General features: G+C 39.8%; 1 protein-coding gene across 7 annotated transcripts in view; it reads right to left on the bottom strand.

Annotated features, from left to right (window-relative positions):
• The window catches only part of GOLGA1 (golgin A1), a 52,782-nt gene that overhangs the window by 34,205 nt on the left and 765 nt on the right, over nucleotides 1-17,812 (bottom strand). For 6 of the 7 annotated variants that reach the window (XM_045290188.1, XM_045290186.1, XM_045290185.1 and 3 more), the window contains exons 2-10: nucleotides 17,577-17,626; nucleotides 16,811-17,112; nucleotides 11,140-11,230; nucleotides 7,262-7,336; nucleotides 6,263-6,360; nucleotides 4,236-4,268; nucleotides 1,442-1,570; nucleotides 945-1,114; nucleotides 367-478 (exon numbers count right to left, since the gene is read on the bottom strand). In XM_045290188.1, coding sequence (XP_045146123.1) covers nucleotides 367-478; nucleotides 945-1,114; nucleotides 1,442-1,570; nucleotides 4,236-4,268; nucleotides 6,263-6,360; nucleotides 7,262-7,336; nucleotides 11,140-11,230; nucleotides 16,811-16,945 — 843 coding nt within the window. In that variant the 5' untranslated portion in view covers nucleotides 16,946-17,112; nucleotides 17,577-17,626. Of the gene's footprint in view, nucleotides 1-366; nucleotides 479-944; nucleotides 1,115-1,441; nucleotides 1,571-3,941; nucleotides 4,077-4,235; nucleotides 4,269-6,262; nucleotides 6,361-7,261; nucleotides 7,337-11,139; nucleotides 11,231-16,810; nucleotides 17,113-17,576; nucleotides 17,627-17,812 lie in introns of those variants that run through there. The other variant, XM_045290190.1, reaches the window with a different exon arrangement.

Raw genomic sequence — 17,812 nt, 5'->3', positions numbered from 1 at the left:
TAGTTTAAAATCGGGAAAGATGTATGTCAGGGTTATAGCCTTTCACCATACTTATTCAATCTGTATGCTTAGCAAATAAAAGCTGAACCATATGAAGAACACACTGTTTGAACTGGAGGCAGACTCATTAGCAACTTGCGATAATCAGATGACACAGTATTGTGGCCTCTTCTGTTAAGTAACCCTTGTTTGGCAAGGGTATCTATCTGAGTTCAGCCTGGCTAAACCGGGCACTGGGGCAATGTGGAGTGCATGAGAAACAGAAGTTTCAATAGCTACTCTTAGGCTGAAGCTTCTGAAAGAATTAGTTTTGACCCTAATTCATGAATCCTGGAAATCCAGGTCCACTCTTAGTACTTCCCTTACCCTTTGCAAGTCAGTGGAAAGCTGCTGAATAAACGCTTGGAGCTCACGTTCCTTGTGCTCCAACGCTGTGATCTTATTTTCCGCACCTGTTTTTGAAGCGGTCACATGATCTCTTCATTGAAAGAAAGTAGACAATGAAAGAGTTTGGATATCACATCTAAGAAACACTCTTCCACAGGAAAAATACAAATGCAAAAACACTGTTAGTTCAAGTGAATCATCAATGGAGAACATTCTTTGGCTTTCATAGAAGCAGAAATGCAAAGAAAAAGTTCCATCCATGTTTAAACAAGAAATCCTCATATGGCTTTGGTTATTCAATAGCTGGCAAATTAAAACCACTGCTGAATTGCTCATAATTTAGCTCTGCGTGGAGTTAAAGTCTCAGCAGGGGATAAGGGGAGAGAGGTGCAGGGGGTGGGGGTACCTTGAACCCCTGGCAAGTGAGAACCAGTCTAGAAGCCTTTGCTAGTGTTAGAATCAGAAAGTATGGGAATGAGCAATAGGGAAAGACAGGTGGGCTATACCCCAGCTACACTAATGCCGCTTCCCAAGGGCCCCACAGACCAAGCAAGAACCTCTGCTCTTCCAGCGCTGAGCAGCGTCTCTGCAATTCTTCTAACTTCTGCCTCAAGTCTGAAGACATCTGATTGGAGATCATCAACTCCTCTTGGGTGTGACTAAGTTCTCTGGTTTGTGCCTCCAACTCCTGCTCCATTTTCCCCAAACTTTCTTCTTTTTTCAAAAGCTGACACAAAGATGTAATATTTCACTGGGTTACTGTGATAAATATAATTTAAAAAATATAGACCAATAAACCATACTTTTATAACACTTTTGGGGGCTTATACGGGCAAATAAGCTTAGTAACTATGTTTTTAAAAAAGGAAGAAAAGAAGGTAGGAGAACAGATTTCAAAACAAACTTTCCCATTTTAAGAAATTAGAAACATAAAAATGTGATTAGTATAAAGGACTATTGGAGTATGTTTACCAGGAATCAAAAAGTAATGACTAACAAAAACATGTAACTAATCCTCTTTGCTGCAATGAGTTACTGAAACAACCATGCTCACCAGGTGCTTTACTTTACTCAGTTCCTGCTGCTGGAAGCCCTTTAACTCATCCATTTCATCTCTCTTTTGGAAAAGATTCAAACTCTGGTTCTGCATTTCTTGTAGCTGAGCTGTCAGAAACCTTTTTTCCTGTTTGGAGAAGGCTAACATCAATTCAGGCAACTAAGACATTAGAAATCCATATTATCCAAGTAGACTTCTAACTACTGGAAAATCTTAAGGAAATATAATACCAGTAAACAATAATACATTAATAATGGGAAATTTTACAGTAATATAGACCAATGAGGAATTCTCTACAACTCCTTTGAGTTAAAAGTATTTCCCACTTGTAGACGAGTGGTTATGGCAGCATTGCGTGTAACGGGCAACAGGGAGAAACCACCCCAAGGCTCATCGGTGAATGAGTACGTAACGCGGCACATGCAGAAAGGGAATGTCACTCAACCATAAAGGAAAACAGGGGACCAGTATTAAAGGTGCTAGAACCTGGAGCACCTTGAAAAGATTCAGGAAATAAACCAGACACAAAAGGTTACATAGTGCGTGACTTCATTTCCAGCCAAACTGCAATCTAGACTCAGGGAAGGTGGAAATCTGTCAGAGGGAACATTTGCTAAAACACGTCCCTTCAAATTCCGGCTCTCCAAGGTATCACTGTCCACAAAATACACAGAATAGGTCGATCAGAGAGAGGTAACTATGGAATATGGAGCAAAGAGAGCTGGTGTTTGTAAAACATTGTGAATATACTAAAGAACTCTGAATTGTACACTTTAAAAGAGCTCATTGTGTGCTATATGAATTTCATCTCAATAGAAAAATGTTTTAAAAAGAAAATATATTTCAAGTGTTGTAAGGGGTCGTTGTGAACATATGGAAGAAGTGCCAAAATTACTTAAACGTGTAAGATTCTTAAGTTTATTTGGCAGTTTCAAATAACCATTTTACATGTTTATTCTCAGGGACACCCTGCACTGGTTGAATCATAGGAATTACTAAGTAAGTCCAAATAACCCTCTAGAAGTTGACCTAACTTCAGTTTGCAAGTGGACAAAAGTTAGATATTACTGATACTAAATGATGACTTTGCATGATCACTTGCGAGGAAGCGTGCTGCTATGGTTTCTAAGGCCTCATGGAAAATACATTAAAACAATAAGGAAATAACATTTCCCTAAACCAAATTGGCTTCAAAGACCTACACAGACATCTCATTATTCTTTCTCAGCTTAAAACATCTTCCGAGCCATCTTCGAAAAAGAAAAAAAATGGTGAGGAAATGATCTTAGTGAACTAGATTAGGCTTTATTTGATTTCATCCTATATGGATCTGCTCTACTACAGTTTTAAGAGATTAAAAACAATAAACTCAAAACAATATGAATTTTTACCATCACAATTCTAAAGTGTTTCTCTTATGACAAGAAAGGTTTCATTTTACTCACACACCACACTTTAAAAGACCATCATTAGCATAGTATATCTTGGATTTTTTGAAAGCACAAGTTTCCTTGGGAGACCGGTTGATTTTTCTGTAATTCTTTGCTTAAATAAATTTGTTAATGTATCTTTTAGTGTGGTCAGATTTCTACAGCACAAAAAAAACCACTAGTGTAACGTGGTGTCTTATGGAAAGATTCAGTTAATAAAACTTCTCTAGTTAACAAAATTAACAGTAAATATATTTCACAACTGAATATATCAACCTAAGAAATAAGTGTTTGCTTCTACCACAATTTTTTTTTTAATTACAGGCTCGAAATCTGATCTTCTTGATTATTCCTAAAACCAGAAACAAATTGCTTAAGATACCTATATAACATTGCAGAATCTGTGGTACTGGAATAATCAATTTTCTGCCTGTCTCCAGCTATGAGGTTCTCGCATCTCTTTGATGATGAACTGTGAAAAACACCCAACTTCCCACTCCTCTTCAAACAGTATTCTGAATGGAAAACTACCCACAGTATCAGTAAAGGTCCCAGTAGGAAAAGATGACACTCAAATGCGCTATTTTGAAGAATGGTTAGTAAAAGAACATATCAAAGCTGAGGGCTAGATAAGAAAAACCAAAAAAGTGATGTGTTAGTAAGGTTGGGCATGAAAGGGACAAAAATTCTGTTGAGGGCTATCCAAACAGAAAAGTGGGTGAAGGGAGACGTTTGACAATGTAAAACATGACAAAATAATCATAATTTATAAGTTATCAAGGGTTTGTGAGGGAGGGGGGTTGAGGAGGGAGGAGAAAATGAGGAACTATACCAAGGGCTCAAGTAGAAAGCAAATTTTTTGAGGATGATGGCAAAAAATGTAAAAATGTGCTGGACACAATGGATGGATGTATGGATTGTGATTAAGAGTCGTATGAGCCCCCAATAAAATGATGGGGGTGGGGGCAAAGAGGGCCGTCTGGTCATGAGGTACAATTAACCTGAAAGGCTCTTGCATAGAGAAAGCTGGGGATATATAAAAACATCCTAACCACACTCTTCCTCACCTAGAATTCTATTGGTGTTCCACACTGGCTGAGCCCAACAGGAAGTCAGAGGGAGCTCTGCTGAAGTAGTCCTTCCTACTTAGTAGCTTTCAGGAGCACAGAGAAAGGGAAAAGAGGGGTGCAGGACACATCAGAAGGGGCAGACCCACCAAAAATGGAAGGGCTTGAGGTTTTCAGTCAGTGTCTGTGGGGGGAATGTGGAGATGGGGTGGGATTAAGAGTGTAGCACCAGGACACTGGCTACTGAATAAAACATTTCCCAAGGCCCAAGCTGAAAAATAAAGATGAACTCACCTTTTCAAGCTGATCCACCTTTTCTGACCATTCCTGAAACAAAACAGCAACAACAACAAAAAAAAAACAAGTACAATTTCTAAAGAAGACATCAGTGATATTAAGATTTTCAGAAAATAAGACAAAATCCCAACTTCCCCCCTAAAAGGCAACAAGCAAGCAACCAACCAGCCAATCAACCAAACCACAAATAAACGAATTAGGATGTTGGCTTAATATTAAGAAACTAAAAAGCCCTAAAAGGAACAAAATAAACTTTACACAAAATTCCAGGGCACAGCATAAGTCTGTAAATTTTTACTAAACACTCTCTAAAAAGCTGTATCATCTTCAGATTGTTATTACTAAGTGATTTCCAATGATTACCATTTATTATGTCTTGGGAGGGGTATCTGTGATCAGCTGAGTTGGGTAACCCTCGCAACTGTTGAGAAATTAATTGACTGAAAGTGTGCGTGTGTGTGTGGGGGGGGTGGGGGGGCGGGTATTTCAGCAATCCCTGATGATTCTTTTCTTCTCCCCCTTGATTTTTATCAACATGTAATCTGAAATGAGTAACCTGGTATTCACAAACCATAGAAAAGTAGGGAAAAGTCCATATACCAATTGTGTGCAACCAAGATGCACTGATTTTAGATTATCTGCTTCATTTATATATAATCATGCTGTGGTTATCCACATAGTGAAATGAGTTTTTTTCCTGGTAAACAAATATCCTAGATGACTAATATGTATTTTAAACCAACAAGGCAATCATCCCACCTATTAAAGATGAAAGAAATATATATATTTTAATAGTATATAACATAATAAATTTTGACCATTAAATTATAATTGTAAGTACATGCTGATGCTTACATTGAAAATGTTACTATCTTGAACAAAATATGTCATATGTCATAATTATTGTAATTTCCAGTATCACTATAATTTTCCACTTTATCATTCATTTAGCATCTCTCTCTTTTTTTTTTTCAGAATAAAACCTCGGCTTAATGGTCAATTAAATCGAACTGTTGTGGTTTATTGCAGGTCCAATGTAGTTGTCTGTTGGGGCACTTCTGTGTTTGGACCTCGGCTGCCCAGTTCTTCAGAAGCAGGATTAATTTCACAACCATGGAAACGGAGGAAGTTGTGGGGGACAGGACACTGGAGTAAGGTGAATGGGTTGTCATGCGATGTTGTACCTTGTTGTAGAGAATGGCAATTCGGAAAACCTAGAACGGCATTTAAAAACAACAACAACAACAAAACAGTGCCCTGCTGTGATTCACTCTACAAGCTCCTTCCGGGAGGAATGGTCTCAATCCAGACATCATCGGGAGGAGATGAGCTACTCATTGTCGATGTCTTTGAGGAGGCAAGCGGTGCTGGGCATACAGTTCATTCTGAGCTGAGATAAGGTGGCAAAGTATAGCGGCAACGGGCTAGTGGGTCCAACACCTCTTCTTCCTCCTACAGCAGACGTCGCGTCGGCGGGACTGGGACCAGGACAGGAACCCGTCTAGGGAACACACGTCTGCCTTTGTTGTTGTTGTTTTTCTTTCCATTTAGTATCTTTCAGTGGATGATTCTGTTGGGACTTTCACTAAAAGGCATTCCCGTCTAACTGTCTAAAGGTGAAGGACATTTGGGAAGAGAGGGTATAAGAAGTGGACATGGTACAAGATGATATTTTCTTCTCCATTACAGCAGGCACATGGTTGAGGGCCTAGCTTTGAGACAGGTTTTAGAGAGCAGAGACCTCGCTCCTTATGTGGGGACCTGCATCAGACTACAAATGGACTACTTGCCACCTCTACTTTATAAAATTGCAGTCGCTCTTGTCTTTGGGGTCACATTTCACAGCGAAAACTGTAAAGCTGCGCGATGATTTCCAACAGTAAGGCCACACAAAACCGTGCAGGACTGATCACCCTTTTCCTCCTAGGTTGTGCACATTTTCTACCAGGTTTATGGTTTTTGAAATCATGTCACTACGTGAAGTCTACCCACCAGTCTTGGGAAGTGCCCACATATGAAAATACCTGGTCCTTTCTGGCTAATGCCAAAGTCAGCCCTTCTGCCATTTTGGCTCTGTTGGCTTGGAATGTCTCATTCTGCTCTTGAAATTTCCGCATGGAAACTGTCAACAAAAAAGCTCTATTTGAGACATGGAAATATTCCAGAAACAGCTTGACATTTTTCTATGTGATTACTTCACAACTATCTCCTATATTAAGTTCATTCAGAGACAGGGAAAGCCTGATCTACCCTAGTTTTTCCCAGAAGAAGTTTCCGGGCTTAGTAATGGACCACAGTGTTCTTTACTGGGTGTTTCCAACAGGCTTTATTTTTAATATTTCTAATCGTCAAGAGTACACACTTTAGGAAGATCCCAAACATAACTTTGTAGGCAGTGTAACAATAGAATTCTGAGGCAGTTTGCCAGACAGCATCAACGCTGTTGCTAAGTGATGCCTATGGGCACTTTTATCAGAATGAAAACAAAACAAAGAAACCTTTCTTTCACTGTTTTCCTTTAAAAAAGTGTTTAATATATAATATATCAATAACTAATAGCTTTCCACTTTCATTAACATCTTTCCTGGATTAAACCCAAAGAAAACCTGGAATTGAAGGCTGACCACATAAATTGTACGTTCTCTTACTAGGGGAGTGAGGACAGCCGGAGGCTCTGCCCAGTTACTGGGCCCAGCAGTACTGAAGCGAAGGTGAGACACAAGTCTCCTCCTCCATGCAGGCTCCAGAGCCAGACACTGTATTTCACTAAAGGCTCAGGGCAGCCAATAAGCTGGTCAACTGGGTGGAGAAAGCCTCTTAAGAAGCACGCTTATAAGGCAACACACACAAATATTGTGTACTTATAATATCAGACAAATATTGTATGTCAAACTGTTTAAATAGCACACTATCTATAAAATGAAAATTTGAACTCTGATGAAGGACAAACATATATACACTATTGTTTCATATAAAAAAAAATCCTGGAAAAGAGTGAAAAAGCCAGGAAAAAAAATACGTACAATCCTGGTGTTTTTCTAATGCAATTTCAAGCTTCTCTTTTATCTTCTGATGATTTCGGACCTGCTCAGCATAGTCTTGGGTGAGGAGGGTGATGCACGCACCAAGAATGGACAAACATCAGGAAAAGAAGTTAATTAAACAACAACAAAAAAATGAGTGAAAAAATGATGATGATTTTTCTCAACCTGAAAACCACTCCTGTTACGGAAAGCTGGGCAGACAGTCTCTCATTAACAACAAGCAACACAGGCAAACATGTACAAGTATATACAAACTTGTCACAGTGTACATGGTGAATACAAACAGACTCCTTCAGCCTGGTCTGGTCATCAGACATGCCTGCTATGAAGAACACACTGCCATCTCTCTAGTGCACTTCAAATCCCACTTTCCCACATTCCCTTCAGCTTCCACAGTAGGGCAGATTAAAGAGAGCTACCTAGATAGCTGTTCTTTGTCCCTATGACTAACAGTAGGCAATGGCAATAACCTAACACTTAGATTGTCTTTCTTGTGAAAGCATTTAATTCTCTAGAAAAGTCGGCTTCCTTTCTACCCAGGAACTGAGAACTGAGATACCTACGCCACAGGAAAGGTGAGCGTCAGAATTAATCATGGTGGCCAGAGGAGCCAGTGTGCTCTAGTGGAAAAGCAGACTTGTGAAAATCTCAACTCTGTTAGACCTTAGCAGGAGGACCGACCTTAAACAAATTCCTGATCCTAAGTATTGGTTTCATCATATATCAAATGATGATATTGTACCTACCTCAAAGGACGCATTAGATGATACCAGAGTGTTCACATGTCTTAAGCACCTGGATAGTGTTCAATAAATGGTTAACTGCCATTGTTTCTGTTATTCATACCAAGTTTCTAGGACAATAACCAGGGCATAAAAGGGCTAAATAAACTTCAGTTCTCTTTTCTATGCCTTCTTTAACATAAGTCAAGCCCAAACTATTCTTCCAGCTCTATTAGCGAAGGTAATAATTGTTTTATAGATCTCCCTCCCCAAATTAAACAACTTTAATGTTATTTGACTTATTAAATTCATTATTGGTAAGGGTCACATGCTAGTGACAAATTTAAAGTAAAGAGTATGAACTCTAGTATCAGACAAATTGGAAATTTGGATTCTAGCTCTACCACTTACTGCCTGTGTGACCTTATTCTTGCTAAGCCTGAGAAGAATGAAGTAAACGGATGGATTAACTGGAAGCTGTGAGCTACATTACAGAGCTCTTATAAGTTGCACAAACATAGATACTTCATATACAATTCGCTGCATTTTGTGATGTACTGCTTTCATTGCAATGGGCATTAGGCAAGGGAACAAAAAGACACACAAAGGTATGGAGCACTTCACAGGAGCAGCGTTCAAAATGTAACCAAAATAAGAATTTACAACTCTAGTAAGCTCATCCTCTACTCAGGCAAAGGCTATAATGTAAATTGTGGAAAGTGTAAATTTTTGCACACAAAGATGTAATGAGAGTTATAATTTTTATATAGGTATGAAAATTAGAAATTTGAAAGGTCTTAGAAAAGTTCATAGAAAACTCGTATTATTAAAAATCTAGGCAGAGATCTAAAATAATTTTTTTGCATCAAAATAAACTTATAGTAACTTGCTATAGGAGCCTTGGTGGTATAATTGGCTGTGAACCATAGGGCCAGCAGTTCAAATCCACCAGGTGCTTCTGGGCAGCATAAACATACAAGGAAAGCCAGGGGGCAGTTTGACTCTGTCCTATGGAGTCGCTGTAAGTTGGGATCGACTTGAAGGCAGTGAGCTGGAGTTAACAATTTGCTATAGGAGCCCTCACATACTTTGGACATGCTGCCAGGGGAGACCAGTCCCTGCAGAAGGATACCATGCTTGGTAAAGTAGAGGGCTTGGTAAAGGAGCCGGATTGACACATTGGTTGCAACAGTGGGCTCAAGCATAAGAAAAGCTGTGAGGATGGTGCAGGATCAGGCAGTGTTTTGTTCTATTAGGCACAGGGTTGCTATGGGTTGGAACTGACTCAATGGCCAACTAACAGCTACAACACAGGAGTCCTGGTGGTGTGGTGGGTTACGCATTGGGCATAACCACAGTATTGGCTGTTTGCACTATCAGCTGCTCCACAGGAGAAGGATGAGGTTTCTCCTCCTGCAGAGAGCTAGTCTCAGAAACCCACAGGGGCACTTTTACCTTGCCCCATGGGATCACTCTGGGTCAGAACTGAATTGATGATAGTAAGTTTGGTCTGGTTTTGGAAACTGCTATACTGTGTCTGCGTAGGATCTAATTTGAGCCACTTAAGAAGGACAAGACATCAGTTTGAAAAGAGTAACATAAATTCTTCTAAAATTGAAACAAGAACAATCATCATATTGATGGTAAAGCCTGGGTAGAACAACGGTTAAATCACTGATGCTTTGTAAAAAGTACAAGGGAACAATTGCCCCAAAGAAATCAGCAGTTTACAAATGTATAATGTAAAACATGTTTTGAGATAAAGTCTGCAGTGTAGAATGTCCACATCAGTTTCTGAGCAACAATCTCACATTCATGTACAAATTGAAGAGGCGTGATGATTAATAGCAAAAACAATGGCCAACACCACAGGCTGACGTGTCAACGGGATTAGTTTATACAATTCTGACTGAAAATTTAAAGTTGAGCAAACTTTCTGCTCCATGGGTGCCCAAACTGTTGGACATAGATCAGCCAAGAGCAGAGCTTTCAATGGAAATTTTAAACAAGTAGGATCGAGAGCCTGAGGCATTTATTTGAAGAATCCTAACAGGAGATCAAAGCACAATGGAGGCAATAGGTACCAAGAGGTGGAAGTGGTCCAGTCAAAGCAAAAGCAAACCGGCCAAGAGCAAAGGTCAGGGCAAGAGTTTTGGGGGATGCTCAAGGCAGTTTGCTTGTTGACTCTCTACAGGGACAAAGAACAACACCTGTTTACTATAGTGTTTTGAGAAAGTAAGCCAGCACTTAAGCAGCCAAAAGCCTAGGAAAGCTTCAACATTCCTTTTCGACCATAACCATGGTCCTCTCCTGCTCATTCCTCCCGTCAGACAAGAGCAATTTTGAGAGTTTTTTTAATGGGAAATCATTAGCTCCCTCCATCTTTTAGTCCTAATTTGGCTCCTTCCTTTTGACTTATTTCTTAATCCCCACCCCCCTACTCTTAAAACCCTGTAAAGGGTACCCATTTTTCTTCAGTTACTAATACAAATACAAAAAAGGCTGCATTGACATGGTTCAATTTCTAGGACCTTCATTTCTCTAGGGAGGGGCTAAATGGCTAGTATTAACACTTACAAAAGTGTCTTGATTTGATAGAGCATATGCTGAGACAAAAAAGCTTCTATTTTTTATCTTTTACTTTCATTTTTCCACAAACGTGTTGAAGTTCCCTTATACCAGTGAAGAGTTGCCCAAAGACCCAGGACACTTTCCCAGGTGATCTGAAGCTATTGCAAGTGGCAACACAGCTCCAAACCCACACTAAAGCTGATGAACACAGCTGTGTGCCACTACCTAGAAATAATACCCTTTACTACCCTCCTCCATAGGAAATCAAGCTATGCTAATGGGTGAAAGATGGTCAAATCTATTCTACATACACTTTTGAACACCTCTTGCATCCAGGGCTAGAAGACTCAGGAGCAGGAAAACCTAAGTATTTTTGCTTTTAATTCTCAAGCTCAGTTTTGAAGTTATATTTATGGAGTACACTAAAAGAGTAAGAGGGAATGAGGGCAAATTGCTCCATTTGCTAGATCATCATAACCATAAGGGTATCCCCTGGCTATTTCAGAGGGAGAGAGAGCCAGGCAAGTTGCTCATTGCTCATTTCTTATGCATTCTTAGACATACCAGAAAGTCTGGCCTCTAACTTCCGTATCTGCTCATTTCTTCTTAAAAGCTGGGATGAAAGATCTTCTCTGGAGCTACTTCCATCGGAAGCCTGTTGAGACAGACATAAGGAGGGGTTGGATTTATACACTTGGATTTGTATCCGTGGGAGACAAAAGCACTGAACCAGGAAGGCAGAAAACTCCTACTTTTTGGTTTGGTTATATTTAAACTAACTGTGACCACTCAAAAGCTTCTTAATGATTTGGGTCTAGTTTCTCTCCCTGTAAAATGAGGGCAACTCATCTCCCTCTGTAATGTAAAGGAACTATAAGAATGCTACGCCGATCAATTACTCTCTCTCCCTCTTTCTATCCAAAATCCCCAAACCAAACTCACTACCATTGCATCAATGCCGACGCACAGAGATGCTATCTGGACAGGGTAGAATTGCCCCTGTGAGTTTCTGAGACTGTACTCTTTACAGGAATAGAAAGTTTCATTTTTCTCCTACTCTTTCTGTCAGTGGTAAAGAAATCAAAATAAAGTCATGATGACACTGTACTAAATAAACAATATATATTTATAATGATAAAAGCAAAAATCACTTTATTTTTCCAAAAAGAAGGCCCCAAGATAAGAGTTCAAGAAAGGCTTTTTAAGGAAGTAGCACGGGATCAGAGGCTGTGTCTCACTGACACTGGAAAATCACTGGGTTTCACTATCCTCCTCTGCAAGGAAGCAGGTGGCCATTTAAAGCTCTAAGGCACAAAGACGACAGTGACTATTATCTCATTTGCCACTATCAAGTCAATACTGATTAATAGCAACTCTCTATATAATATACTTTCAATAAATCAACATATTAATGAAACACCAATTTCCCCAAACAATCCGGATGATCTTCAAACTTACGGGCAAAGTTTATTGTTGATAATAAATATTACCCATATTTATCTTTTTTACCTTTTTTTATAAAAATTTACTTTTTTATCATTTTATTGAGGGGCTCTTACAAATCTTATGACAATCCATCATTCAATTGTATTAAGCACACTTAATATTGCCATCAGCATTTCCAAAACATTTTCTTTCTACTTGAGCTCTTAGTATCAGTGCCTTTTACCTCCTCCCCTCCCCCCTCATGAATCCTTGATCAATTATAAAAGTTTTCAAATAAATGGAAAAGTAGATAAAATAGTTCAGTGAACATTCTGCATCTTATATTAATAATTGCTAACCTTTTCCTATATTTGCTTTATCCATTTTTATTTTGCTGAAGTACTATAAGTAACAGACATCATGACATCTCATCCTAAATTCCTGGATAAACATTTGAAAAATAAAAACATTTTCCTTTACAACTACAACATCATTATCACACTTAAAGAAAGTGAAAATTGTTACCTAATATTCAGTGTTTAATCACATTTCTAGATTATATGTCCCAAATGCTTTTAAGGTAGTTGAGTATTTTGATTCAAATATTGATTCACCCACTTGCCCACCCTACATTTACTGAGAGGCAGTACAGCGTAAAGTCAAGAGGAGAGTCTTTGGAGTCAGAAGACCTGAATTAAAATGCCAGCTTCATCACTTATCAGCTGTTGGGCCTCCAGTAAATGATTCAACTTGGCTGTGAGTTGATTTCCTTATATGTAAACTGCGATTACAAGTTGTATCTACCTTTCAGAGCTGTAATGGGGTTTAACTAAAGTCAATACTTGTCAAATGTACAAAACAGAGCCTAGTATGCAATTTGTTTTAATAAATGTCACCTACTATTAGCAGTATAAGAAAATGTTATGATTATTAATGTTATGATTATTCTTATTATCCTATTCCAGGGGGGTCTCAAAAAGACTGTGGAAAAATTGGATTACCTTCTCATTCCATTTTTCCATGAATCTTTGGAAGTCTACTCCTATCTCAGTAGTGTCCTAAGCCCTGGGAAAGGTGGTGTAACAAAGAGCTCTGGCCTAACACAGCAGTAGCAGCAATTAAACTACTAATTATAAAAAATCTACTATGAGTTGGGCCTAAGACTGCTGTCCTTGGAAAGCCCTGCTTGTAAAGTTGGTCCTTGGCAGGCATCTGGGAACTTAGGGTTTTAGAAGGGTTTCTACCATGTCCTCCCCTCCTAATGGGCTCATTATGCCTATTTCAACAAATAGTTTGGTTTATGCTGAAGACCTGCTTTCCTTCTGAGTCTGGCCTTTGGTGTGTCAGGCAGAGGGTGCCTACACAATCAGCCCCAATAAAAGCCTTGGCGAATATCTAATGGGTGTCTGGGAGGCTCTTCAGAGGTGTTACTGCAGCTCGTTGCAGGGTGAATCAAGTACATCCTTGTGTGACTTCAAGGAGACTTGAGGGTGCGAAAGGGCAGTGATTTGAGGCCCTCAACCTCTATGCTTCTAAAAAGATTTACATCCTTGAAAACCCTAGGGGGCAACAAGAGATCTAAAATTGATGACAAGGAGGGCATAGAATGTCTGGTGGGATTCGATTAAGTGGAATGTAGCCAAGAGGAAGTACAGAGAGCCAAATGAAGGTCGAACATGATACCGGGACAGGAGGAAAGGAAGTTGAGGAAAGAACTAGGAGGCAAAAGACATTTATAGAAGTATAAACATAGGCATGTACATATATAAATATATTTATATAATGAAAGGGATATAGGTCTATATACATATATGTATAAGTTAAGGATTAAGGTAGGAGATGGACATTGGGCCTCTACTCAAGCTATTCCTCAATGCAAGAACACTAATAACCTGGCATTCTGTGATGCTCACCTTCCCGACACAATTTCTGAAGACAAAATGGGTGCATAAGCTAACATGGTGAAGGAAGCTGATGGTGCTATTAGAAGACAGAGTGTCTGGGGTCTTATAAGCTTGAAGTTAAACAAGCAGCCATCTAGCAGGGAAGCAACAAAGCCCACATGGAAGAATCACACCAATCCGTGTGATCACGAGTTGTTGACAGGATCAGGGATCAGGGATCAGGCACCAGAAGACCCAAAACAAACAACCATTTTGATGTGAACGAGACCCAAAGGCCATCTGTAGACAATTGTACATCCCCTCACAGAAGGATCACAAGGAAAGGATGAACCAGCCAGGATGAAGTATAGCCGGGATGAAACATATAACATCCCTCTAGTTCTTTAATGCTTCCTCTCCCCACCCTACCCCCACCCACTATCATGACCCCAGTTTTACTTTACAAATCTGGCTAGACCAGAGCATGTACACCGGTACAGATAAGAGCTCTCAACACACAGAATCCAGGACAGATAAACCCCTCAAATAAAAAAAAAAGAAAGAAAAAGAAAACCCCAGGGGGCAATTCTGCTCTCTCAAAGGGTAACTCTGAGTCAGAATTGACGAGGTGGCAGTGGGCTTGTTTTTCGGGTTTTGTGTAACTCCACTGGGAGAAGGCTCTTTGAAGTGCTCATCAGATTTCCTTCTGACTTTGACCTGTCTTTTCCCTTGAATAAACCCTTTCAGAAATTATAGTCATGAGCACCACTAGATGCTGAGTCCCATGGGTTCTTCTGCAGAATCACTGCTTCTGGAGGTGATCTTGAGGATCTCAAGATTTAAAAATGTGGAAACTAAGGCACAGAAAAGAAGGAAATCAACCAGTTACACAATACGGATGAAGCCAGGAATCAAACCCAGGTCTGACTCCATAACTTGACCTTAGTTCAAACTATAAAGTGTTAGGATTGAGGTATGTAAATGACAAGGCACCAAACTCAACCAGGAGAAGTAAGGAGTTGGGGTGTGTGAGAGGGGCAGGTTGGGTCAGGGGGATTTCTTGGAACTCGAATGGGAACTGAGCCTTGAAGGATACCCAAGAGCCTGTCTGAAGACTACAGGGGGAAAGAGGAAGGGAGACAGAAACATCTCAGAGTGGAAACAACACAGGCAGGCATATGTGGGCAAGAAGGAATGTATTCCAGTTGAGGGAAAGCGGAAAGCGGAGCGAGGTGAAGCTGAAAAGGTAAGCTGTAGGCGCCCACAGGAGTTGACCATTACACTATCAGAGTGTGTTTACGCTTCGTCCTGAAGATGGTAGAGAAGCCATGAGGGGTGTAAGAGAGGCCTGAGCAGATCCGGTGTTTTAGAAAGATCATTTTAGGGAGCTACTGGAGGCAACCTGTCCAAGAGAGACAGACAGCTTGAACTACAACGGCAGCACTAGTGCAAGTACTACTAGTAGAGAGAGGGGAGAGGGCAAATTTGAGAGACAGAAATTCCGATGGGATCCAAAATACGACCTGCTGATTGAAGACCTAGAAATAAATGAAGGAAGAATCTAAAACATCATCAAAGTTTCTAGCTGGTGACTTGGAGGGCATAAGGCACCCAGTGCAGATTCACATCCTGTGAACTAGAGATGGAGTTAATGAATTCAGTTTTGCACTTTTACAATTTGAGATACCAAGAGAAAGGAATCTGGGTGGAGAACTAGATACGCAGTTTGATCTGGACATAAAAACTGAGGGCTGGACTGTTCATAAAGAAAGTTCTAATAGATTGGGTTAGAAGTCACGCAGACCTGAATTCAGGCTGATCTCTGTATCTGGAATACATTCTAGATGAGAAATTTCCTTTAGCATGTCAGTGTGAACACAAGGCAGTTCCTTCTGCTGCAGAACTCAGCATTAAAATTGTGCCATTTAGCCTGGCATCCAAATGTGCACTTACATTTCCTGTTAAATGTGGGAGCCAATGATAATTTAGATCTGGTAATCTATTGCTCCACCCCAATAACCTAAGAGCTTCTGCCACATAATATGACCTGCGTTTCAGGAGGTAGAAGAAAGGAGGAGGAAGATTCATCTGACTATGGAAACAACTCAGAGGTCTACCACCAGGAGGAGAGAGAAATTTGGGTTTTTTTTAATGCGGGAATTTTTACAGCCATAAAAATAAATGAATAACAACAACAACAAAAGAACCACAGCTTCATGTTAGAAACAGGTTAAGGTTAAAAAAAAAAAAAGTCCAAGAGGACCACCTATGGGAGATCATTTTTATATAAAATTCAAAAATAATATCAGATAATATTGTTATGCTTCATCCTTTACAGATACATTATATACATTCATTTAAAAATAAGCATTGCATCAGTTTTTAAAAGACCATCTTACTTAAGAGGATCCTATCACTTACTAAAGACATTTTCCTATCACGGCAGTATCTGTGGTTTCTGAAATCTTTACAATCACCAAGCGACTTAGGAAGGGACTTGCTACTGCCATGAGGAGCAGCTTTGATCATGTTTCATTAACTTTCCCACTAAACTTTGTACTCTGACTAACCCTACACCACAACTCATAGGCCTTGTTAAGCAACAATGACCTAAAGTCTGTGAGGAATAAAAAACAAGCCCAAGAATTTTGAGAGACGAAAAGAAGATGCACAAGACATCTGAATGGGAAAAGACTACAGAAGGGCAAGGTAGTGACGAGGGAAAGGGAGTCAGAACTCTGAGGAAAGAGAAAAGCAGCGTTGAGTAAGCAGCATCAGATGTGACAGGTCTTGCATAGGCACAAACCACACAAGTTATGAAAGAATCACAGAGTTTTTGTAAAGTACATCTGAAAAGCATTCCTAATATTACTTAAAACACATATTGGCATGGCACCAAATACTCAAAACTAAGGAAAGATACTTACAAAGTCATCTCCTGAGTCTGCTCCCATGGAGGCAACGGATTCCTTGCTCACTGTCCTGGGGAGCCTAGTCGCTCCTCCTGGTCTCTGAGAAACAGCAGTCTCTTCTGCAATTTTCTTCTTCAGTTTCGCAAACATGTCTGCTGTGTGGTTATTCTGTGGAACTGACTAGTTCTAGAGCCACCAGAGTATTCCTTATGTCCAGTGACAAGAGATTCAGTAATAGGAGCCTAAAAAGTTCCAGATATCCAGGCCAGCTGCCTTCCCATTTAAATATGGGCCGAAGGTTTATGGCAATGCCGTATCTAGAAATTAGATGAAAGAGATAAACTTTATGTTAAAAGTTGAAGAGGTTTCATACTGTTGACCTATGTTGACCTCCAGGTTTCAAATTGGTTTCTTAACTTTATACATATCCTTATTAGAACAGTCACTAAACATATAAAAGAAAACTGATATGCTTCAGTCACGTTTTTCCCCTGGAAATGCTGTGCCGTTCTCTTCTGAGTTCTAGAAAACAATCTCCACTCACATACTTCTTTTCATTCAGATGTCGGAAATTATATTAAACATGAGCTTCAAACATCTCTTCCTCCCAGTGGTCCAAGAAACATTAATAATCTGATTTCAACCTTTTGATGTGTTTGTAAAATATACCCATCTCTACTCTGAAGATGTACAAGAGGTTTCTTAACACTTTTGATCACCCAGGAAGTCTGTGCAATTCCTCAACAACTTTACCTGCGATATCTGTAAACCACCTACTCACCTGGCTTATCTATTCGATTTAAAACAGGTTTGAGGCCAAAGGGTTCTGCCCTGCATGAAGACAAAGATAAAATATTTGGATATTTCAAGTGTGAGCTCTCAATATTGTGGGAGAGAGTTAGTTAGAAGAGGACAAGAAAGGAGGAGTTACAGCGGAGAAAACCTGTCACTACAACCAACAGTCCATCAATGAACTACCCTCACCTTCCCCTCTTCTACCCGTCCTGCGCCCCCCCC

This window comes from Echinops telfairi, unplaced genomic scaffold, assembly GCF_000313985.2.
Source record: "Echinops telfairi isolate 266 unplaced genomic scaffold, ASM31398v2 ScPeMD7_32;HRSCAF=126, whole genome shotgun sequence".
Classification (NCBI taxonomy): Eukaryota; Metazoa; Chordata; class Mammalia; order Afrosoricida; family Tenrecidae; genus Echinops; species Echinops telfairi.
The sequence above is the reverse complement of the archived record's forward strand: the minus strand, read 5'-3'. Positions and strand labels throughout refer to the sequence as shown.